This window comes from Cervus canadensis, chromosome 8, assembly GCF_019320065.1.
Source record: "Cervus canadensis isolate Bull #8, Minnesota chromosome 8, ASM1932006v1, whole genome shotgun sequence".
Classification (NCBI taxonomy): Eukaryota; Metazoa; Chordata; class Mammalia; order Artiodactyla; family Cervidae; genus Cervus; species Cervus canadensis.
This window is the reverse complement of record NC_057393.1, coordinates 89,968,665-89,994,088: the sequence shown is the minus strand read 5'-3', so window position 1 is coordinate 89,994,088 and position 25,424 is coordinate 89,968,665. Positions and strand designations below refer to the sequence as shown.

Sequence of the window (25,424 nt, the reverse complement as noted above, 5' to 3'; positions counted from 1 at the left end):
CAATTTGGGGACATGCTTCTCAACTTGGTAACAACGCACTTGTGTAAGCTTCATAATCAAGGGACAGAGACTCTATTCCATGTACTTAAGAAGGGAAATTTCCCTTCATTTCTGAAGATATACTTAAGGAAATGTGATATGACCTGATAAGAGTCTTGAAAATATCTCTTAAAAATATTGATCATCTTTTTCTTGGTGACACCTGGGAGAAATTTTGGTATGAATGGTGAAATTTTTGACAGTATCCCATGAATCGAGCAAAAGTTAAACCAAACTGATTCATCTTACCTTCTTAAGGTTTTCTGGAAATGAGTGGGTCTGTTATCTCAGCAGGGTTCTTTCACTCCTCTTCTTACCTGTCTGCTTCTGTGTGGCTTCCTCACCACATCATCTGGTCTACCAGAGAGTGGTCCTGGCAAACCATCACCCCAGCTGCCCTTTGCAGCACCACAGCCACTGTGCTGACTCTTCTTACTTGAACCCCAAGTACTGCCCAACCTCAGCACCCTCTTAGACTGGAAACCCCATGGTGAGGACCGAGTTTTTCATTCAGGCTGTGAAAGTTGGCAACCCCTAACAGGTCACACCTGAGAAAACACCAGTTTTAAAATGCCACTGTGTAAATGAAAAACACCTACCTTTCTTGTAGAATAACTTTGTTTTCTTTCTTCCAAAAGTCTTTAAAGTCAGAGCTGAATTCATGCCAGATACCGAAGAAAACATTTGGGGACACTTCCTTCTCTCCAATTTTTGGTCTCATGAAGAAATAGGCTGTAGTCTCCAAAAAGCTGTGAAAGCATGCATGCGCATACACACACACACACACACACACACACACACAAGTATAAAAGCTATAATTACTTTCCAATATGGGGTATTCTTTCTCCATCCAAAGGCTGATTTCATTCAGCAGTTATTATTACCAAGAGGCCTCAACTCCTCAGGCACCAACAGTTCTCTTAAGGTTTCATGTTAGAGATTTTGGACACAGATGTTAGCAGCGGATAAGAGTCCTTCATATACTATCCTGGTAACTATCCAGGTAACTATCCCTGGTCCATCCATTTTCAAAATTAATCACTATGTGTCTGACCTATTTCAGAAATGAACCTGTAATCAAGTTGGGACATAAGGGAAGTTGTGGGTCTATACTTTTTTTTCTAGACTCTAAACAAATGAAATATCAGCCCTCTGCCCCTAAACTAACATGTATCTATACGTATATTGTACATGTTATTTTAATACATGTACATGTTATATAATACATGTATTGTACTACTTCTATACTCTTTGACTTCCTATATTGCTGATGGGGAAAAATCAACAGCCCTGGGAGATACTGACCGAGGCTCCCCCTGAAGACCATGGTAACACAGCTGAGTGGGTGTGTTAGGGCGGCCAGCATCCTGTCTGGCAACAGTTCCCATCTCCAGAAGGTGCCCTCAAGGCCGCTTCATATTACACGTACACGATGCTCAGAAGAGTTTCAAAGGGTTGACAGGCAGCACGCAACTAGTAAATGGTAGATTTATGCTGCATCTTGACGTGGACCTCCCAGACTCCAGAAGTGTTCACTGTTTAAGCCATCCAGTTTATGGCATTTTGTGATAACACTCAGAATTAAGGCAAATGATCTAGATTTTTAAATACATAAATTTCAGGGGGCAAAGTCTATTATAAACACTTAAAAGACACTATCTAACTATAATGGTTTGAATTTCTTTATATCTTGCTTCAAACAAACTGTAAGAAAATAAAATCATTTATTACATATATGAACAAATTCAAAACTAATTGGAGTTTTGAAAAGACACTGGGTATTTGATGAGATTAGAGATTATTGTTATTGTTGGGGATGAAACTGCTGGTGGTTATTTTTTAAAGGGGATCTTTTAGAGATACATACTAAAATATACATGGATGACATCATGCCTGTTGAGGACTTGCTTCAAAAACGGTGTGGGAGGGGGCAAGTGGGCAGGGGTATAGATGAAACCAATTCAGGAACTGCTGAAACTGGGTGATGAATGTATGGTGATCACTGTACATTCTGTTTGCTGCCTCTGAATCACAATTCAGTTCTTCACCTGCACGGTGTTTAATTTACCTACCCCTGCATCCTTTAGCAAAGTATCAAATTCATTGTCTTCTATTTCTGGCATCCCAGATGTCTTTTTATTGGATTTTCCTCCAGATCCTAAGAGTATGCAGACTTCTGCATCTATAAATAATATTCTCTCAGCCATGCAGACTCGTTGAAAGACACCATTATTTATATACAAATGCTTTATAATTCAATGTTCCCATGTCCTCACTCATTTTAAAATCTGGCTTCATAGACCACCATTCCACTACTTTTCTCTCAAGAGTCTCTGGTCTAAACCTATAATTTTTAGCAACTTTCCTTCTCATGACCTAAAATAATGGAACCATTACTGTCTTGTTTACTTGAACTTGAAAGTGAGAAATTATTAACAGCTTTCTTTTGCTCCTCTACGTTAAACTGATGCAAACTGAATTAAAAATATTTCACTTTCCCCTTATAAAAGTCTCAGGAGTTTATAGGAGACAGTTGACATAAAGGTTACCTATTTCATGGCCTAACTTTGTATTAACTTTGGATTTAAAAAAAAAGTTGAAAAGATAATATAGAGAATTCCAATATAGCCTCCATTCAGCTTCTCCTAATATTAACATCTCACACAACCACAACCAATGTTATCAAGAGATAACATTGAAAATGAGAGGATTCTTTTGTTAGGAGCCATTGCAAACTATCTTCTGAATAAAGTACATGAAACTGTATAGATGAGTAGGGAGGACAGGTAAGGGTGGTCACCCCAATGTGGTGCTGGCCTGCTGACCCTAAGAGACACAGAAAGACAGATACACAAAGATATATATATTTAATTGAAGTATAGTATTGTGCTAATTTCAGGTATACATCATAGTGACCCAGTTATTTTTTTCAGATTCTTTTCCATTATAGGTTATTACAAAATACTGTAATTTCTAAAATACTGACTATAAAGTAGGTCCTTGTGGCTAATCTGTTTTATGGACAGTGGTTGTATCTGCTAATCCAAAACTTCTAATTACTTATATTACATGTAAGTAAGATCATAATAGTATTTGCCTTATTCTGCCTGACTGATTTCAATAGGTATAATATTCTCTAGTCATGTCTAGCTCTTTGCAACCCCATGGACTGCAGCACACCAGGCTCCTCTGTTATTCACAATCTCCTGGAGTTTCCTCAAATTCATGTCCATTGAATCAATGATGCCATCCAACCATCTCATCCTCTGTCACCCCCTTCTCCTGCCTTCAAACTTTCCCAGCATCAGCGTCTTTTCCAATGAGTTGGCTCTTCAAATCAAGTAGCCGAAGTATTGGAGCTTTAGCTTCAGCATCAGACCTTCCAATGAATATGCAAGACTGGTTTCCTTTAGGATTGTCTCGTTTGATGTCCCTGCTATCCAAGGCACTCTCAAGAGTCTTCTCCAGTACCACAGTTCAAAAGCATCAATGCTTCGGCACTCAGTCTTCTTTATGGTCCAACTCTCACATCCATACTTCTGATGATTACTGGGAAAACCACAACTTTGACTATACAGATCTTCGTCAGCAAAGTGATGTCTCTGCTTTTTAATATGGTAGTTTAGGTTTGTCACGTCTTTTCTTCCAAGGAGCAAGCATCCTTTAATTTCATGGCTGCAGTCACCATCCACATAGATTTTGGAGCCCAAGAAGATACAGTTTGTCACTGTTTCCACTTTCCACTATTTTCCCATCTATTTGCTACTGTTTCCACTTTCCCCCCATCTATCAGGCGAAATAATGGGCTGGATAAAGCACAAGCTGGAATCAAGATTGCCGGGAGAAATATCAATAACCTCAGATATGCAGATAACACCACTCTTATGGCAGAAAGCAAAGAGAAACTAAAGAGCCTCGTAATGAAGGTGAAAGAGGAGAATGAAAAAGCTGGCTTAAAACTCAGCTTTCAAAAAACTAAGATCATGGCTTCCAGTCCCATCACTTCATTGCAAATAGATGGAGAAACAATGGAAACTGTGACAGACTTTATTTTCTTGGGCTCCAAAATCACTGCAGATGGGTGACTGCAGCCATGAAATTAAAGGACGCTTGCTTTTTGGAAGGGAAGCTTTGACAAACCTAATGTGATAATCGCTCAGTCAGGTCCAACTCTTTGCGACTCCATGGACTGTAGCCCACCAGGCTTCTCTATCCATGGAATTCTCCAGGCAAGAATACTGGAGTGGGTTGTCATGCCCTTCTCCAGGGGATCTTCCTGACCTAGGGATCGAACCTGGGTCTCCTGCATTGCAGGCAGATTCTTTACCGGTGACAAACATAGACAGTGTATTAAAAAGCTGAGGCATTACTTTACTGACAAAGGTCTGTACAGTCAAAGCTATGGTTTTTCCAGTAATCATGTATGGATGTGAGAGTTGGACTGTAAAGAAGACCTAGTGCCAAAAATACTGATGCTTTTGAACTGTGCTGTTGGAGGAGACTCTTAAGAGTCCCTTGTACTGTAAGGAGATCAAACCAGTCAATCCTAAAGGAAACCAATCCTGTATATTTATTGGAAGAACTGATGTTGAACCTGAAGCTCCAATATTTTGGCTGCCTGAGGTGAAGAGATGACTCATTAGAAAAGACCCTGGTCCTGGGAAAGATTGAATGCAGGAGAAGGGGATGACAAATGATGGGATAGCTGGATGGCATCACTGACTCAATGGACATGAGTTTGAGCAAGCTTTGGGAGATGGTGAAGGTCAGGGAAGCCTGGTGTCCTGCAGTCCATGGGGTCACAAAGAGTCAGACAGGACTGAACAACAATATTTGCCATGAGGTCATGGGACCTGATGCCATGATCCTAGCTTTTTGAATGTTGAGTTTTAAGTCAGCTTTTTCATTCTCATCTTTCACCCTCATTAAGAGGCTCTTGAGTTCCTCTTCACTTTCTGCCATGGGTGGTGTCATCCGCATATCTGTGGTTATTGACATTTCTCTTGGCAATCTTAGTTCCAGCTTGATCTTCATCCAGCCTGGGATTTTGCATGATGTGTTCTGCATATAAGTTAAATAAGCAGGGTGACAAATATAGCTTTGACGTACTCCTTTCCCAATTTTCAATCAGTTTGTTGTTCCATGTCTAGTTCTAACTATTGCTTCTTGACTTGCATACAGGTTACTCAGGAGACAGGTAAGCTGTTCTGGTATCCCCATCCCTTTAAGAATTTCCCACAGTTTGTTGTGATCCACACAGTCAAAGACTTTAGCATAGTGAATGAAGCAGAAGTAGATGATTTTCTGTAATTCTCTTGCTTTTTCTATGATCCAATGGATGTTGGCAATGTGATCTCTGGTTCCTCTGCCTTTTCTAAACTCAGCTTGAACATCTGGAAGTTTTCGGTTCACACACTGTTGAAGCTTAGCTTGAAGGATTTTGAGCATAACCTTGCTAGCACGTGAAATGAGTGCAGTAGTTTGAACATTCTTTGGCACTGCCTTTCTTTGGGATTGGAATGAAAACTGACCTTTTCCAGTCCTGTGGCCACTGCTGAGTTTTTTCTTTCATATTGACTGCAGTACTTTAACAGCATTATCTTTTAGGATTTGAAATCATACAGTAACCCTATTTTTAGTTTTCTAAGGAACCACTATAATGTTTCCCATAGAAGCTGCACCAGTTTACATTCCCACCAGCAGTGTAGGAGGACTCTCTTTTCTCTATTCTTTCTCCAGCATTTATTATTTGTCAACTTTTTGAAAGTGGCCATTTTGACAGGTGTGAGGGGATACTTCACTGTAGTTTTGATTTATGTCTCTCTAATAATTAGTCACACTGAGCATTTTTCATGTGCCTGTTGGCCACCTCTAAGTCTTCTTTGGGGAAATGTCTGTTTAGATTTTCTGCCTACTTCTTGGCTGGGTTGTTTGTTTCTTTAATACTGAGTTATATGAGCTCTTTTTATATTTTCCATGATAGCACCCTATTGGTTACATTATTTCTTTCTCTCCTTCCGGGTAGCCTTTTCATTTAAAAAAATTTTTTTATGTCTTCCTTGGCTGTGTGAAAGCTTTTAAATTTGATTAGGCCTCATTTATTTATTTTTTAAATATTTATTTATTTATGGCTATGCTGCCTCTTTGTTGCTGGACGCAGGCTTCCTCTAGTGGTAGCGAACGGGGACTACTCTCCAGTTGGGGTGCATGGGTTTCTCACTGTGGCAGCTTCTCTTTTGTGGAGAATGGACTCTAGAACATGGGCTCAGTAGCTATGCTGCATGAGCCTACTTGCTCCGTGGCAGGTGGGATCTCCCCAGACCAGGGATCAAACTCATGTCCCCTGCATTGGCAGGTGAATTCTTAACCACTGGACCACCAGGAAAGTCCAGGTCTCATTTATTTTTTGTCATTTTCATTTAGTTAATTAATTTTAAAATTTTATTTTTATTTTAAAATTTTTATTTACTTTTAATTATTTTATTTATTTTGAATTTTTATTTTAAAATTTAATTAATTTTTTATTATTATTTTCATTTTATTTATTTTATTTTAATTTTATTTAATAAACTATTTAAAAAATTTTACTTGGCTGTGCTGGGTCTTAGCTGTAGCACACAGGATCTTAGTTGCAGCACGCGGGATCTAGTTCCCTGACGATGGATCAAACCTGGGACCTCTGCATTGGGAAATCAGAGTCTTAACTACTGGACCACTAGGAAGTCCTGGTCTCATTTATTTTTGCTTTTATTTCTTTTGCCTTGGAAGACTGACCTAAGAAAATGTTGCTGTGATTTATGTCTGAGGATGTTTTGCCTATGTTCTCTTCTAGGAGTTTTATGATGTCATGTCTTATATTTCAGTCTTCAAACAATTTTGAGTTTATTTTTGTATATGGCGTGAGGGAGTGTTCTAAAAAACACAAATTAGTAATGTAAATAATGAAAGGAGGGTTGTCACTACTAATTCCATGGACATTTAAAGAAATGCTATGAATAATTCTTTGACAAAAATTTTGATAACTTAGATAAAATAAGTCAAATATTGGAAAGACACTAACTACTAGAAATCTCACAGTAGAAATAATCTGAAAACATGTACATCTATTAAAGAAATTAAGTCAATAATTTATAACCTTCCAGAAAAGAGACCACAAGGCCTAGGTGATTTCCCTAGAGAATTCTATCACATCCTTATAGAAAAAAAATGAATCTCTCTCAGAAAGTAGCTGCAGAAGAAAGAGTTCCTAACTCATTCTATGAAGCCAGCAACTGTCATGAGACCCAAACAAGATAATGACATTACAAGAAAAAAAAAAAGTGCAGGCCAATATGCCTCTTCAGAATAGATTAAAAAATTCACAACAAAATTAGCCAATAGAATTCAACATGAATAAAAAGAGTTATACACCATGACCAAGTGATGCTTATTGTAGTTATGCAAATGAGTTCAATATTCAAATTAAAAATGTAATCTACTGTATCAATAAACTAAAGAAAAAATCATATGATGATATTCACTTATGCAGGAAAGATATTTGACAAAATACTCTCAGCAAACCAGGGATAGAGAATCTCTTTGACTTAAGAAGAAACATCTACAAAAGAACCCCTATAGGTAACACCATACTAAATGTTAAGAGACTGAATGTTTTCCTCCTAATAATGCTTGTAAGGCTAGGGTGCCCTCTCTTTTACTTCTATTTCACATCACACTGGAAGTTGTAGCTAATGCAATAAGACAAGAAAAGTAAATAAGGTTTACAGATTGGGAGGGAAGAAGTAAAACTGAATTTGCAGATGAATATGCCTCTGTAGGGGCTTCCCTGGTAGCTCAGCTGGTAAAGAATCCACCTGGTATGCAGAAATTGAATTGACCCAGTTTGATTCCTGGGTCAGGAAGTTCCCCTGGGGAAGGAGTAGGCTACCCACTCCAGTATTCTTGGGCTTCCTGGTATGTTCAGACAGTAAAGAATCTGCCTGCAATGCAGAAGACCTAGGTTCAATCCCTGGGTCTGGAAGATTCTCTGGCGGAGGGCATGGCAACCCACTTCAGTATTCTTGCCTGAGAATCTCAATGGACAGAGGAGACTGGAAGGTTACAGTCCTTGGGGTCACAAAAAGTCAGACATGAGTGAACGATGAAGCACACAGCACAGCATGTCTATGGAGAAGTGCCAAAGAATCTACAAAATAATTCCTGGAACTAATAAACAAATATAGGAACACTGAAGGATACAGGTCAATACACAAAACTCAAAAGTTTTCTGATATACCAGCATTGAACAATTAAATTTTGAAATTAAAAACATAAATAATTTCCTATAGCACAAAAACATGGAATACTAAGGTATAAATCTAGTTACAGATATAAAATCTATGAGGAAAATTACAAAACTATGATGAAAATATCAAATAAGATCTAAATAAATGGAGAGATATACTATGAACATGGGTTGTTGTTGTTCAGTCGCTAAGTTGTATCTAACTCTTTGTGACCCCACGAACTGTAACACACCAGGCTTTTCTGTCCATCACTATCTCCTTAAGTTTGCTCAAACTCACGTCCATTGAGTCAGTGGTGCCATCTAACCATCTCATCCTCTGTCACCCCCTTCTCCTCTTGCCCTCAATTTTTTCCAGTATCAGAGTCTTTTCTGATGAATTTGCTCTTCACATCAGGTGGCCAAAGTATTGGAGCTTCAGCATTGGTTCTTGCAATGAATATTGAGAGTTGATTTCCTTTAGGATTGACTGGTTTGATCTCTTTGCTGTTCAAGGGACTCTCAAGACTATTCTCCAGCACCACAGTTCATAAGTGTCAATACATTGGTGCTTAGCCTTCTTTATGGTCCAACTCTCAGATCCTTACATGACTACTGGAAAAACCATAGTTTTGACTACACAGACCTTTGTCAGGAAAGTGATGTCTCTGCTTTTTAATATACTGTCTAGGTTTGACATAGCTATTCTTCCATAGAGCAAGTGTCTTTTAATTTTGTGGCTGCACTTACTGTCTGCATTGATTCTGGACCCCAAGAAAATGAAATCTGATACTGCTTCCACATTTTCCCCATCTATTTGCCATGAAGTGGTAGGACTGGATGCCATGATCTTAGCTTTTTGAATGTTGAGTTTTAAGCCAGCTTTTTCACTCTCCTCTTTCACTTTCATCAAGAGGCTCTTTAGTTCCTCTTCGCTTTCTGCCATAAGGTGATGTCATCTGCATATCTGAGGCTGTTGATATTTCTCCTGCCAGTTTTGAGCAAAGCCTGTGATGCATCTAGCCCAGCATTCCGCATGATGTACTCTGCATAAAAGCTAAGTAAGCAGGGTGACAATATACAGCTTTGTTGTACCCCTTTCCCAATTTTGAACCAGTCTGTTGTTCCAATGAACATGGGTAGGAATAGTCAATATTGTAAAGATGCCAGTTCTTCCCAACTTAATTTTATTCATGTAATTCCAATAAAAATCCTAACAAGTTATTTTGTGGTTGTTAACAAACTGATTTACTATCCACTATAAAGTGGGACAGTGTGATATATTAGCAAAAGAGTAGACATATACTTTAATGAAACAGAATAGAGTGTCCAAAAGTAGGCTCAGAAATATAGCTGACTGACCTTTGAATAAGGAACAAAGGTAACTCAATGGAGAAATCATAGGCTTTTCAACAAAGGTGCTGAAACAGCTGGATATTTATATGCAAAAAATCAACAAAAGGAATCTATAAACAGACATCACATCTTACACACACACACACACACACACACACACACACATACACACAAACCTAAAATACTGATCAACAACCTGTGGTGAGAAAAGTTAAACAATTTGAAGGTGTTATATTATTTTGGGGAGGGGCAAAGATATTAAATAAACATTGGTTAATTTAAAGGTATTAAAAATAGGAGAAATAAAATGTATCATGTTTGTGGCAGCCACAAGTATGCATCTTTCAGATCTCCCAGGTTCCAACTGCAGAAAATGACAATGACCAAGGGCCTTGGATGTTGTGCTCTGAAGTCCATCACTGCATCTGCACAGAGGCCCAGGTTTGCTCCTGGCCAGCAAGTGCATGCAGCAGGGATGCTGGTGTAGATGTCATCTAGGAGACACAGGCTCCTCTAAATGGTGACTTTGGCTCAAGGACTTTCAATTGGCTTTACCAAAACTTTCTGGTAACTGCACTGCAGTCTAAGGCTTTTGCTATTTAGGCTTTCTTCCTTCCCTCTCCACCATGAGCGCTCGATCTGCATCTGGGTCTAACAGCTGCCCCAGCTTCCTCTGCCTTTTCGTTACTGTTTTTCCCAGTAAACCCAGTCTTGGCACCAGGTGTGTGGAGAACCTGAAATAGTACAAGTGGAGCCACGAGGAGCCTGAGAAAACAAGCAGTAAGATGAGGTCTGAGACACAGTCAGCCAGCGCCCCACTGTCCTGGGTGGTACACAGGGCAGGTCCTGGCACAGTGGAGGAGGCCATGAACTGCTAAAGACATCAGCGAAGTGGCCTAGGAAATGTCCTCACAGGTGTGATGATTCAGGTTGTTGAAGATATGGTGAGAACAAGCCACAGAGACAGTGGAATTGGCTGACTACAGCTGAGTTGGACTGACACCCCACAGAGAGATAATGAGGGATCCTGAGCATTAACAGACAGCTAAAGACTAGGGGGCAACTCGATAATTGGAAAGAGGCCGTTATCATCTGTAGTGAAAGAACAGAAACAGCGACACAGCAAAAAGATCTAACAGAACTGAAGAGCTCCAGAGACATTCAGAAGCACAGCCAAGCAAGTCTGCTACGCTAAAATCAGATCCCTGGCTAGGAAAATCTGGGATCCTGAAACAAGTCAGAAAGATATGAGTCACCCTTACAGATCCCTGAAACTATCGGTAGAGGGGGCCTACTCTTCTCTAGTAAAGGTGAGCTCCCCATCTAGGAAAGTGTCAGACCTGATGAAGGAAAAGAGATTATACACACAGGTTGCTGCAAGAATTAACTTTCCTGAGGTAGCAGGACCCAGGGGTGGCTCTTACAGGTCTAGAGTAAATGGTGGCCAATGCAGAGAAAAGCAGACATGACTCAGCTGCTCTGGAAAACAGAAGAGGGAGTGAGGAGGCTGAGATCTGTGGGCATGCCTATATACAGTAAAAGAATCCAGAACAGCAAGCAAAAGAACACTCCATGGGAGGCCCCAGAGGGCCCAGTGCACCAAGGCGGTCCAGACTGTGCTGGTAACAGGGATACTGTTTTCAGTCCACGCTGTGGGCCAGGAAAGGAGAGGAGGTCACAGCTGAGCCCATTAACATCCGTGGAGATGATAATAAATTAACAGGGGCCAATGGTGAAGCCCAGGGATCACAGTTACCATCGTGTCTGCCCCACAGGGAGTGTGGAGAGAGTTAATAGATCATGGTATCCTTAGAGGTACACGGGCACATGCACACACATGTGCACACACACATGTGCACACACACACACACACAACACTGTTTAACATCTATAACCAAAGGAAAGGGCAAGAACAGAGAAACAGGAGGGTAGCAGTTGCTCTAATAAACAATCAAGATGCCTTGCTCAGTTCCTGGAGTTGAGCTGATTTCAGATCCAGAACTCACTGACCAGAAGGATGACCCTGAAACACTGTGGGGAGCATGTACTGAACTAATCCCCTTGGTCCTTCTCCACTGCTCAGGGACAAAGGGGAATATTCAGGCATTTCCAGAGGTGTGGGACCCAGGGTCTGAGCAGACACTACAGCTTCATCATGGTCACCTGCACTGGAGGGGGTCCCACACACCAGTATGGAGACAGCAGTCTCAGCAGTCCCTGGGCCTCACCCCACCCATCAGCAAGAAGGCAGGACTTGACGATCAAAGGGACCAGGGCCCAGCAATGCCTAGGAGACCATCCACAATAGCCAGCCTGCCTCAAGAGAAGGACCAAGGCAACCCAACAGGGGTACTCCTGCAGCATGCAGCTATGGTATCCAGAGGAGAATGTGCTGCTGGAACCTACAGGACGCCACTTCTCCCAGGTCGGGAAATGTAACCAATCCACCAGATACATAGAAGTAAGAACAGCAAATTAGGAAAAATGAGATGACAGAGGAACACATTCCAAGAAGAAAAAAATAAAGCCCCAGAAGAACTAAGTGATGTGGAGATAGGCAATATACCTGACAGAGTTCAAGGTAATGATCATAATAATCAAACAGTTTGGGAGAAGACTGGATGAACAGAGGGAGAAGGTAGTTTTTAACAAAGATTTAGAAAAAATAAAGAAGAATCAAACAGATGAAGAATATGATAACTGAGTTCCAAAGAGGAGACTCAAGCAGTTAGTGATGAGAGAAGTGAGAAAATGCAGAAACAAAGGAAGACTGGTTAAAGCCTGAAGACTGATGACGGAGATTCTCAAACCATCACCCTGTCACCTCATCACCAATCAGTCAGAAGAATAACTATGACATGACCATGTACCCTGTGACTCTGACCCCTAACGTGGTCTTTAAACCCATGTGTGAAACCATCAGGGAGTTCTAGTCCTTTGAGCATGACCTGCTTGTTCTCCTTGCTTGACACCTGCAGTAAACGCTGTGTTTTCCGTCATCACAACCCAGTGTTAGCAGATTGACTTTTCTGCACATTGGTGAGCTGACCCAAGCTTGATTTGGTAACAAAGTGAGTTAAAACTTCATCTACCTTTATTGCAAATTAATAATGAACTAGTAGGACAAGGTTATTATTGAGAAATATGGCAGAAATATGAGAGGAAAGTGCTAAGAGAAATGTAATCAGGTGGAGGGAAGGGTGGAGCAGGGGGAGGCTGCTTTCTGTTACAAGCCTGGTGGTACTAACTGACTTTTTCAATTCTGTCTACAAGTAAAACCTTAACAAAAATAAAAAATTAATCAAAAGCAAAATAAACTGGAGAAACAGTGTATGCCTGGAAAATATGAGGATAACAAGCTGAAAAAACTTTCCTAAATGAACCTGACTATGTATCCTCTGCAATTTGCTACTTAGAAGAACACCAGCAAACAACAGGTAACTCAGAAACAGTAAGAAAAATAGAGACAAACGTGGATACTCGGTGGCTACAATGTTTGGAAAGCTTTCCCCAATTTTAAAATCCAGATGTATTTCCCATTATTTTCTTCCGGTTAAAGTTTCAATTTTAATGTTTATTTCCTTAATTCTTTTGCAATTTATTTGGTCAATGGCCCGAGGCAGAAATCTAGAAATCTAGATCTACTTCCGGCAGAACCATTATCCTAAGGTTGATTTCCCCCTCCTTCTTCTTTTTTTGCCCCATAACCAAGTTAGTTTATTCCAGGATTACAAGGCTGGCTCAATATTTAAAAAAAACAAAAATGTATTTCACATTAACATTACATTACATTAAAGGAGAAACATCACATTCACATTAAAGGAGAAAATTAATACAATCATTCAATAACTTTAGAAAAAATCTTTGAAAAAATTTAATCCCTATTCATAAGTTTAAAACTTAGCAAATTAGGTAACTGAAGGAGATTCTTAATTTGATAATGAGTATCTACAAAACTTATAGCAGAAGTAATGTTACTTAACTATACCTCCCTATCTTCTTTCCTGTTTGTCATTTATAATTAATCTAGTTGAGTTTATTTCTCCTCATTTTCCTCCTTTCAGAGCTCTTCTCAGAACCATCCCTATGCAAAAAAGACCACTTCAAAGTAGTGAAAAGATAAATCCTTTCATTTCCCCCTATTAACACAGGCCTTCTTCTCATTGTCCCCTTCTGAATGCTAACACCTTGTTCACTATTTCAAAGCCTTCATTTTGCTGCCCTATCACTGACTGTCAATTTTTCAGATTCCTTGATTTAGCTAGTGAGAAAATGCAAACAGAAAACCTTAAAGATAGTGTTTCGCTCCTGAGCTGACACCGAAATATGTCTTTTTTAGGATGGAATTAAGAAATAATGATTTTTTAAATGCCAGTATCATTTTATATTACCTAGCAGCAAACCTTCTCTTTTTTCTTACTTATGAACTATTATCTGGGAGACAGGCTATTCCATCCTTCACTCATTGTTCTATAAATCTCATAATTAACATCACTAAATTTATTCTGCACCAAATGATAACCATTATAATTGAAACAAGCTACCAAGTGCTGGATTTTGACATTTAGTTTTCTTTTAAAATGTATTTTTTATCAAAATAGTTTGAGTGGGTAGTCATTTGTGATTACTGATTCTAAAAAAAAGTTTAACATTAAAAATTACTTAGATATGCATTCCCTGATATTTCTGGTAAATTTTGATCTTGAACTATACAATAGGCTATGAAAAAAATGCCACTGTCTTAAATCAACATAGGAATATTTAACAACTGCAGATTTAGCAAAGCAAAAGGACGTTTAGGACTATTTTAACCTCTTTCTACTTGTTTTCCTTATTATCTGGTCATCTCTATTAAAATGCTGGATAATTTATGGAGTTTACACAAATATTATAAGGCTGAATAACTGTGTGTGTACAAATTATTGGGGAAGATAGGGAAGAGATTCTCCCCTCCCCCAGGGATTTATATGAGGAAATTAGATCTCATAATCCATCAAAATAGAGTCTCACATTTTTCTATAGGCACTGTGTACAGTAAGAAGATGCAATAGCATGAAACTGTAAAATGCCCTATGCAAATACAAACTCTAACCATAGAGGCTGCTTTTAACACGAAGTCCAAATTCTGAAAGACTGTATTTGAGAATATGACTTAGCCACTTGAATAGCATGGTTGATAAAACACACATTTCAGATTGTTAGTAGATTTGAAATATTATCTTTATCTGTATCTAACCAGGAACATGTGGGATGTAGCTAAAGGGAAAAAGGAAAGATATGTGGCATGAGTTTTGAAAAAAAAATGAGACCTATATTTTTATGTTCATTAAGTAAGGACAGGAATTAAAAGGTTCTTAACACCAGTTTTTAAAATGTGTATGCCAATCTATGGGCCTCCTGGTGGCTCAGACGGTAAAGCGTCTATCTGCAATGCGGGAGACCCAGGTTTGACCCCTGAGTCGGGAAGATCCCCTGGAGAAGGAAATGGTAACCCAATCCAGTACTATGGCCTGGAAAATCCCATGGACAGAGGAGCCTGGTAGGCTACAGTCCATGGGGTTGCAAAGAGTCAGACACGACTGAGCGACTTGACTTTACTACTTTACTATGCCAATCTATAAGGCACTGTTTCTCCTAAGACATCACTGGAGCCTTCAACTGAAGAAAGAGTAGCTCAGTTTTAAAGCGTAGACTTGGAGATACAAAGGGGTTTTGATCATTTTTCTTCTGATCATATTAGCATGTTGATTCACAGAAGCAATCATTTTCTGGTTATTTTTTACAGGGCCTATATTTCAAGTTCTCTAAATAAATGATGACAGAGTACCTGTATTACCAATATGCAACCATTCTCTCAGCTGTCACTGAAGGCTTGAAATGAAATCAGCTTCAAAAGAGTGAGGTCTAAATTTCAGGTCATAAAAAAAGAACATGGGATAAGACTCTCCCCCAGGTATTGATTCACTACACTCTAGAATAAAATAAAAAATACTGTTTAGTGAACTATCTTTATCATGTCCTATTTCTAGTTCCCCCTTTTTAAAAATTTACTGAACTTGTTTCCCAATCTCTTGTTGCCCCTTTTCATCACTTTTTGCTCTCTTTCTGGTGGATTCTTCACAGTGAGTAACTCAAAGTCAAGAATATTCTCGCCTATATTCTCATAGGTTTTTTAAGGCCAATTTTAAAAACCAGTGTCAAATTTTTTCATTAAAAAATTTGATTTCAATACTGTTAAATCAAATAATTTTGATCAATTAATGATTTTTCCCAGAAGTACTAATGACTTTATTGCTAAACAATGTAAAGACTACAAACAAAACCAAAAAGACTTTATGAATTAATTTATGAGGATACATTTTCGTAACTCTAAAAGTAACCCCCAGTCACTTGGGGAAATATTTTAGTGGGTTAAAAAATAAGGTTAGGCAACTTTTAAAAAGCCACTTGCAAAATCTGCATCTATTAATATTCATCCTAATCTAGGGACTGATCTTACTTTTTCAAAACTCAGTACAGATGCAAAATTCCACACCACAGTATTACCAGAGGGATTAAAATATATTTTCGTTGCAAATATACCGATGTTTTTCCTTAGGAGTCTCTGTGGCCAGGAGCAGGTATGTTTGGTCTCACCCAGATGGACTGACATTGTTTGGAAAGGAGCGGGCAGGACAGGACCTGGGAAAGCCTTGGACCTTTGAAAGAAAGTGCTGTTTGAAAAGGTTAAAAAAAAAAGCATACTGTCTAGCGGAAAAGCTGTGTGTATGGTGGATCTACTGCATGTTTGGCCACTGTGTTAAAAAACTGTCTACTTGACTATGTTGACCTCCCATGCAAATGAAGGAAACAGATCAGAAAGATGGATCGGCCTGCGGTCAGCCTAGGTGTATTGCTGTCTTCCTCTGGGACACGTTCTGCAGATGCACAACTTCAGCGGGGCAAGAGTCTATGAGGTGATTTCCTGCCAGCTCTGACACAAAGTTTGCGAAGTAAATGCAGCTGAAATTTCCACTGGTCTAAGTCCGAAACTCTCAGGACAAATGGTGAGCAAAACAGGCAAAACACTTCTTCCTGCTGCTTTTCATGTAAGTTTACTCACAACCAATGTATGCAACTACAGTCACAAAAAGTGAAATGATGCGCTTTGTGATGTAAAATTCCCACAAGGAAACAAGTTCAACCTATAAAAGGTCATTGGCTATTCACCAAATTATCTCTTTTTAACCCTTACTGTTATACTACCTACGTCCCCTAAGTCAATGGGCCATTACTTCTTAGCTTGGCAAGACTTGCCGCACCAGCCACCCACAGCCTGAACTGAACTTCGGGAGCCCATGCTACCTGCCTGGAAGTTAATCAGACTCACCGTTCTCAGAATCTGCAATAATAGCCACAGGGAAAATTCAGACTTGGGTCATTAGTGGCAGGTCCCCATAGTAAACATCATGAAGTGAGAAGAATACCAAGAATCCTAAGAATACCAATACACGGTGCTGATATTCTGCCTGGCACCATTCTATTATTCTCCTCATTTTAGAGAGGAGGAAATGGAGGTATGGTTTCAATAAATATCTCCAAATCAGACAACTTGAAAAAAAGTGAAACCACGATTTGCCAGTGACTCTAATCTGGCCAGGGATCGGGCCCTGTGCTCATCCCTGCCGGTTCCCACACTGGAGGCTGTTTCCCTTTACTGTGCAGCCTGGAGGCCCTTGAGAAACCCCATGAGTTACTTAATCCCATGTAACTTAATTGACTTACTTAATCCCATGTGTTCCTTAATTGAAGGTGGTTCTCTGTAGCTTGTAACCAAATATGCCCCTCTAACAACAACCTTCTAAAGATTTATAATTTGCCTTATGAAATGTGTGTATAGGTAGAGTCACCGATAACTTTCATTTTTGTCTTAGCTTTATTCTAGCCTGAAAAATATTTTCTTTCAATATGAAAGTGACTACTTTTATTCAACTGTTTTTTTCTAGAACATCTACTGGGTAGCAGCATAGTTTCTTAAAACATGCAACTCTAATGGATTTGAATCATGATATGATTGAATACAACCGTTATCTTAAATTACTAAGACTAGAGATCTCTTCAAGAAAATTAGAGATACCAAGGGAACATTTCTTGCAAAGATGGGCACAATACAGGACAGAAATGGTATGGACCTAACAGAAGCCGAAGATACTAAGAGGAGGTGGCAAGCACAGATGAACTTGTACGATAAAGGTCTTAATGGTCTGGATAATCATGATGATGTGGTCACTCACCTAGAGCCAGACATCCTGGAGTGTGAAGTCAAGTGGGCCTAAGGAATCTTTACTACGAACAAAGCTAGTGGAGGTGATGGAATTCCAGATGAGCTATTTTGAACCCTAAAAGATGATATTGTTAAAAGTGTTGCACTCAATATGCCAACAAATTTGGAAAACTCAGCTGTGGCCACAGGACTGGAAAAGGTCAGGTTTCATTCCAATCCCAAAGAAGGGCAATGCCAAAGAAGGTTCAAATTACTGCACAATTGCACTCATTTCACATGCTAGCAAGATTATGCTGAAAATCCTTGAAGATAAGCTTTAACAGTATGTGAATTGAGAACATCCGGATGTTCAAGCTAGATTTAGAAAAGGCAGAGGAACCAGAGATCACATTGCCAACACCAATGAGATCAGAAAAACATCTACTTCTGCTTCACTGACTATGCTAAAGCCTTTGACTATATGGATCACAACACACTGTGGAAAATTCTTAAAGAGATGGGAATACCAGAACACCTTACTTGTCTCCTGAGAAACCTGTATGCAGGTAAAGAGGCAACAGTTAGAACTGGATATGGAACAATGAACTGTTCAAAATTGGGAAAGGAGTACATCAAGGTTGTATACAGTCACCCTGTTTTTTTTAACTTATATACAGAGCACATCATGTGAAATGGCAGACGGGATGAAGATTAAGCTGGAATTAAGATTGCCAGGAGAAATATCAATAACATCAGATACACAGATGATGCCACCTTAATCACAGAAAGCAAAGAGAAACAAAAGAGCTTCTTGATGAAGGTGAAAGAGGAGAGTGAAAAAGCTGGCTTAAAACTCAGTGTTCAAACAACTAAGAACATGGCATCCAGTCCCATCACTTCATGGCAAATAGATGGGGAAACAATGGAAACAGTGACATATTTTATTTTCTTGGGCTTCAAAATCACTGTGGACAGTTACTGCAGCCATGAAATTGAAAGATGCTCCTTGAAAGGAAAGCTATGACAAACCTAGACATGGTATTAAAGCAGAGACATCACTTTGCCAACAAAGGTCCACATAGTCAAAATTATGTTTTTCCTAGTAGTTATGTACAGATGTGAGACAGTCAGACCATAAAGAAGGCTGAGTGCTGAAGAACTGATGTTTTCGAATTGTGGTGCTGGAGGAGACTTTTGAGAATCCCTTGGACAGCAAAGAGATCAAACCAGTCCATCCTAAAGGAAATCAACCCTGATACTCATTGGATGGACTGATGCTGAAGCTCCAATACTTTGGTCACCAGATGCAAAGAGTCAATTCATGGGAAAGGACTCTGATGCTGGGAAAGATTGAGGATAGGAGGAGAAGGGGGTGACAGAGGATGCTATGGTTGAATATATCACCAATTCAACGGACATGAGTTTGAACAAATTTCAGAAGATGGTGAAGGAGAGGGAAGCCTGGCGTGCTGCAGTCTGTGGGGATGCAAAGAATCAGATATGACTGAGTGACTGAACAGTAACATCAAAGCTTTCCTATGATTTTCTATTGTCTCAAACATAAAACAGTGGGCAAGATAGTGTATCCTTTTAACGTGTCTCTTTTCCCCACATACTGCAAGAACACGGGGACCAGAATCTTTAATAAAAATGTGGCCATTTCTTTTCTTCTTTGTTATAGAGGACAAAAATTTTGGAGTTGTAAACTCTTTTCAGTTCTGGAAACACTTTAGGCCCAAATACATTTTAAAATATCAGAGTGGGGAAGATTTTATCAACCCGATACAATAGGAAAATTTCCATTTTAAAAACAAAACTCTGCAGAAGAGCAGAAACTATTTGATGCATATTTCCCCTTTATAATTACAAACCAAAACTGGAAGGAAACATATAAAACTCTATAAAACAGAAGGTCCTGAAGCTGTTCTACTCAGAATACATACAAGCTAAAACATAAAAAAATTTCAGGAAAGATAACCACCTCAGGATGTTTTCTATAACTGACAGAGGCCACCAAATCTGCAACAGGTTTCACAAGGCCCCACACTGTTGAAAGTCAGTGGGTTTTGTAAAAATTTCAATAATGTATCTACTGAAGAAAATGCCTTTGTACAAAGAAAAGTGCTACACCCCAAATGTGTGCCAAAGCCTGAGATTGGAAGGCATGAAGCAGTTTTCCTCCACTGCCCTGGAAGCGTCCCTCCTGCAGGCTGCCACATGGTGACTCTGCTGGCAGGATGTGAGGGAGTTAACTAAGAAATACAAATTGGAAAATACAAACTCCAACTTTGTTTTACTTGATCAATATTGTTGAGAGAATGATACTAACTGTTTGGGGGATTTTTCAGAAATATTCCATATCACTTCAGTTTTAATACCAGGTTGCAATCTGCCTGGTCTGTCAGCCCAAGCCAGATAAACACAGACTATTCATCTCTAGTTAGTTACTCAGAAAGATCTGGAAAATAGGCGTATCCCTGAACTGAACATTTCACTTCTCATTTTATCCATGTCCAGAAGTTAATTCCCTGGACGACACTTTAAAAGCTGACGTCTTAAAAGTCATCACACATGATAGAGTACGCGTATGTCATTTCAGGACTGATTCAGTATTTTCTCCATCATGATAGTGAAAGTTCCACATTACATATAATGATTAAAACTAATGTTCTTTTTCTTCCTTCACTTTGTCTATTTTTTGTGAAATATTTTCCATTTAAATTCATATGTTACACAATCTTGACTTTGGTAAAATACCACTCAGTGAAACTTACATGCAGAAAAATAATATTTATTTTTTAAGATGTGTGATTTAAAATTCTTTCACACATGTGTTTTCTCCCACTACTATTTTTTCCCTTTGATTAGTGGTTATTTCCAATTACCTTTGTTATTAATCAAATAAATGAGGGGAGAGAAATAGTGTATTCAAAATTCTAAAAAAATTGGTACTATGAGGTACACTAACTATATTTTTAAACTATACAGTCAAACCTTCATCTCATAATAATGCTCAAATAAGGAACATTAATTTTTTAATCTGCAAGCATGGCTGCAAAAATTGTTTCTCCATTCAATAAAATTTACTAGTCTTACTTACAAAAGATTAATTACATTCAAATCTTTTAGTTGTCTTTAATTCCTGGTGAAGAGGGAGCTTAAAAAAAAAAGAACTTCCATTCTGAAATATATTTTAAAAACAGTTTTATGTAAAAATTTTAGTAGCATATAATCCCATTGGAAAATGACAAACATCTTTAAACCAAATGTTTTAATCTGTAGGAACAGTCACAAGCTTCCTAGAAAAAGGAGACAGCCTAATTTCCTTTACCAAGTACAACATGTAAATTAACTTATTAAGGTAAATTATCTAATGTGATTTTTGTAATATAGTTCGAATTTTACCTTTAGTCATTTCTATCTGCTTTATTGATTCCAGAACTAAATTTAGTGAAACTAAAGGAACTCATAGCTAAAACAAACTGTTTCTAAAATCTGCTCTTTCTCAGCTACTGGCTGGCTGTCCACTTAGGCATCAGGGTTCCCTTGAAGGGCCTCTCAAATTACTGGAGACATTGGATCTACTTTTTTCTACTAAACCCAAAGCTGGTTCTTGACCACATCTGGCAACAAGCCTTATGATTTGATGCCATTCGAAGTACCATTGAGTGAGACAGTCAAGTGGGCCTTAGGAAGCATCACTATGAACAAAGCTAGTGGAGGTGATGGAATTCCAGTTTAGCTATTTCAAATACTAAAGATGATGCTGTGAAAATGCTACACTCAATATGCCAGCAAATTTGGGAAACTCAGCAGTGGCCACAGGACTGGAAAAGGTCAGTTTTCATTCCAATCCCAAAGAAAAGCAATGCCAAAGAATGTTCAAACTACTGCACAATTGCACTCATCTCACACGCTAGAAAAGTAATGCTCAAAATTCTCCAAGTCAGGCTTCAACAGTATGTGAACCATGAACTTCCAGATGTTCAAGCTGCATTTAGAAAAAGCAGAGGAACCAGAGATCAAATTGCCAATATCCATTGGATCATAGAAAAAGCAAGAGTTCCAGAAAAACATCTACTGCTTTATTGACTGTGCCAAAGCCTTTGACTGTGTGGATCACAACAAACTGGAAAATTCTGAAAGAGATGGGAATACCAGACCACCTGACCTGCCTCCTGGGAAATCAGCATGCAGGCCAAGAAGCAACAGTTAGAACCAGACATGGAACAATGGACTGGTTCACAATTGGGAAAGGAATACATCAAGGCTGTATACTGTCACCCTGCTTATTTAGCTTATATGCAGAGTACATCATGCAAAATGCAAGGCTGGATGAAGCACAAGCTGGAATCAAGATTGCAGGGAGAAACACCCATAAGCTCAGATACACAAATGACACCACCCTTATGGCAGAAATAGAAGAAGAACTAAAGTGCTTCCTGATAAAAGTGAAAGAGGAGAGTGAAAAAGCTGGCTTAAAACTCATTCAGAAACTAAGATCATGGCATCTGGTCCCATCACTTCATGGCAAATAGATGGGGAAACAGTGGAAACAGTGACAGACTTTCTTTTTTTGGCCTCCAAAATCACTGCAGATGGTGACTGCAGCCAGGAAATTAAGACACTTGCTCCGTGGAAGGAAAGCTATGACCAGCCTAGACAGGATATTAAAAAGCAGAGACATTACTTTGCCAACAAAGGTCCATGTAGTCAAAGCTATGGTTTTTCCAGTAGTCATGTATGGATGTGAGAGTTGGATTATAAAGAAAGCTGAGTGCCAAAGAATCGATGCTTTTGAACTGTGGTGTTGGAGAAGGCTCTTGACAGTCTCTTGGACTGCAAGGAGATCCAACCAATCAGTCCTAAGGAAATCAGTCCTGCATGTTAATTGGAAGGACTGATGCTGAAGCTGAAACTCCAATACTTTGGCCACCTGATGCAAAGAATGGACATTTTGGAAAAGACCCTGATTCTGGGAAAGATTGAAGATGGGAGGAGAAGGGGAGGACAGAGGGTGAGATGGTTTGATGGCATCACCAACTCAATGGACATGAGTTTGAGCAAGCTCTGGGAGTTGGTGATGGACAGGGAAGCCTGGTGGGCTGCGGTCCATGGGGTCACAAAGAGTCAGACACAACTGCACAACTGAATTGAACTGAAATGATTCAAAGTGCCCTGGAAATTTTTCCTATTGCATTTTTAGCAGCAATAAATTTACTACACATGAGAGGACAAGATTATGGAGCAGAAGGACTTGAGCTCATTTCCTCTTATGAGGACACCAGAATCACTGAATAACTATCAATAAAAAGACTTGAGTCTATCAAAAAAAATATTCTGCATCCAAAGACATAAAGAAGAAACCCAATTAGATAGTTGGAGGTGTGCATCCGTGATATGATCAAGTCCCATGCCACTTGGGTGGCTGGCTCAGAGACTGGAGAATAATTAAATGGCAGATATTCTCCCACAGGAGTGAGAATTCTGAGCCCCCTGACAGGGTCCTCAGCCTGAGGAACTGGCATTCAATAGAGGAGCGCCCAGACCATCTGGGCTGATGTCCAAACAGGGCTGGGGTGCGGGAGCTGCACTACACAGGAGTGTGGTAAACAGAAGCTCTGTGCTTGGGGAGGGTGCACACAAGGACTCAAATGCACCGGGCCCATGACAAAGGCCTGACTTTACAGGAGCCTTGGTCAGACCTACCTGCTGGTCTTGGAGGGTTTCCTGGCAGGTAGGGGTGGCTCTGGCTCACTGTGGGGACAAGGACACTGGCAGTGGAAATATTCACCAGCATGAGCTCTCCTGGAGGCTGTCATTTTGGTACCAAGACCTGCCCCCACTCAACAGTCTTCAGTGTCTAGTGCTGGAATGCCTCAGGCTAAACAACCAACAAGGTGGGGACACAGACCCATCCATAAGCAAGTAGGCTACCTAAAGTCACCCTGAGCCCACAGACACTTACAAACACACCCCTGCACATGGCCCTACCCACCAGAGGGACAAGACCCTGCTCTCTCCACCAGTGGGCAGACACTAGTCCTTCCTACCAGAAAGCCTGCACAAGCTTTTCAACCAGCCTCAATCACCAGGAGGCAGACAGAAGCAAGAAAACTATGATCTAGCAGCCTGCACATGAGTTTGAATAGGATCTGAGAGTTGGTAATGGACAGGGAAGCCTGGCATGCTGCAGTCCACAGCGTCGCAAAGAGTCGGAAATGACTGAGCGACTGAACTGAATTGAACTGAGCAGCCTGCAGACTGAGTCCCTGAATGTAGATCAGAACCTACCCTGGGACCAGCTGATCCCTGGCCCTTCTGACAAGAGAGGAGTGCACTCCTGGGACACATAGGACACCCCCTACAGAGGGCCATGTCTCCCAGGTTGAGAAATATAACTAACTTTCCACATACATAAAAATAAAAATAGAAATTTAGATAAAATGAGACAGCAGCGGAATATGTTCCAGAAGAAGGAACAAGATAAAACCCAAGAAGAACAACTATGTGAAGTGGAGTCAGGCAACTTACATGAGAAAGACCTCAGAGTAATGATTATAAAGATGATATAAGAGCTTGGGAAAAGAATGGATGCACAGAGTGAGAAGTAACAAGAATTTTTAAAAACAAAGAGTTATAAAATATAAAGAACAACAAAATGGAGTTGAAGAGTAAAATAATTGAAATGAAAAAATACACTAGAAGGAATCAATAGCAGAATAAATGAGGTAGAAGAACTTACAGTGGACTGGAAGAGAGTAGTGGAAATCACTGCCATGGAACAAAATAAAGGAAAAAGAATGAAAACAGTTTAATAGACCTCTGGAAAAACATCAGATACACCAACATTTGCCTTATGGGCGCCCAGAAGGAGGAGAGAGACAAAGAGAGAGACAGAGAAGGCCTGAGAAGATTTATGGAGAGATAATAGCAGAAAACTTCCCTAAAATGAAAACAAGAGTCACCCAAGTCCAGGAAGCACAGAGTCCCAGATAGGATAAACTGAAGGAGGAACACAATGAGACACAGAATAATCAAACTGACAAAAATTAAGATAGAGAAAATTAAAAGCAATAAGAGAAATGCAACAAATAAAATACAAGGGAATCCCCATAGACTATCAGCTGATTCCTCATCAGAAACTGCAGGCCAGAAGGGAGTGCCAGGATATATTTAAAATGATTAAAGGGAAAAACCTATAAGCAAGAAAACCCTACCCAACAACATTCTCATTCAGATTTGATGATGAAATTAACTGATTTACAGACAAGCAAAAGATAAGTCAGTACCATGAGACAAGCTTTGCAACAAATGCTAAAGAAACTTCTCTAAGTGGAAAAGAAAAAGCCACAACAAGAAGCAAGAAAATAACAAAATGGGGAAGTTTACTGGTAAAGGCAAACATATAGCAAAGACGGGAAATCATCTCTACACATGTATGATATCTAACCCAGTAATTGTGAGAGGAGGACAGTACAAATGCAAGATATTTGAAACACATTTCAATACACACAAAAAGAA

At 39.5% G+C, this 25,424-nt stretch overlaps 1 protein-coding gene across 1 annotated transcript in view; it reads right to left on the bottom strand.

Moving 5' to 3' along the window:
- LOC122446681 (formin-2-like) overlaps positions 1-25,424 on the bottom strand; it is a 336,772-nt gene that overhangs the window by 24,857 nt on the left and 286,491 nt on the right. The window contains 1 exon segment of the mRNA XM_043477163.1: positions 639-788. Coding sequence (XP_043333098.1) covers positions 639-788 — 150 coding nt within the window.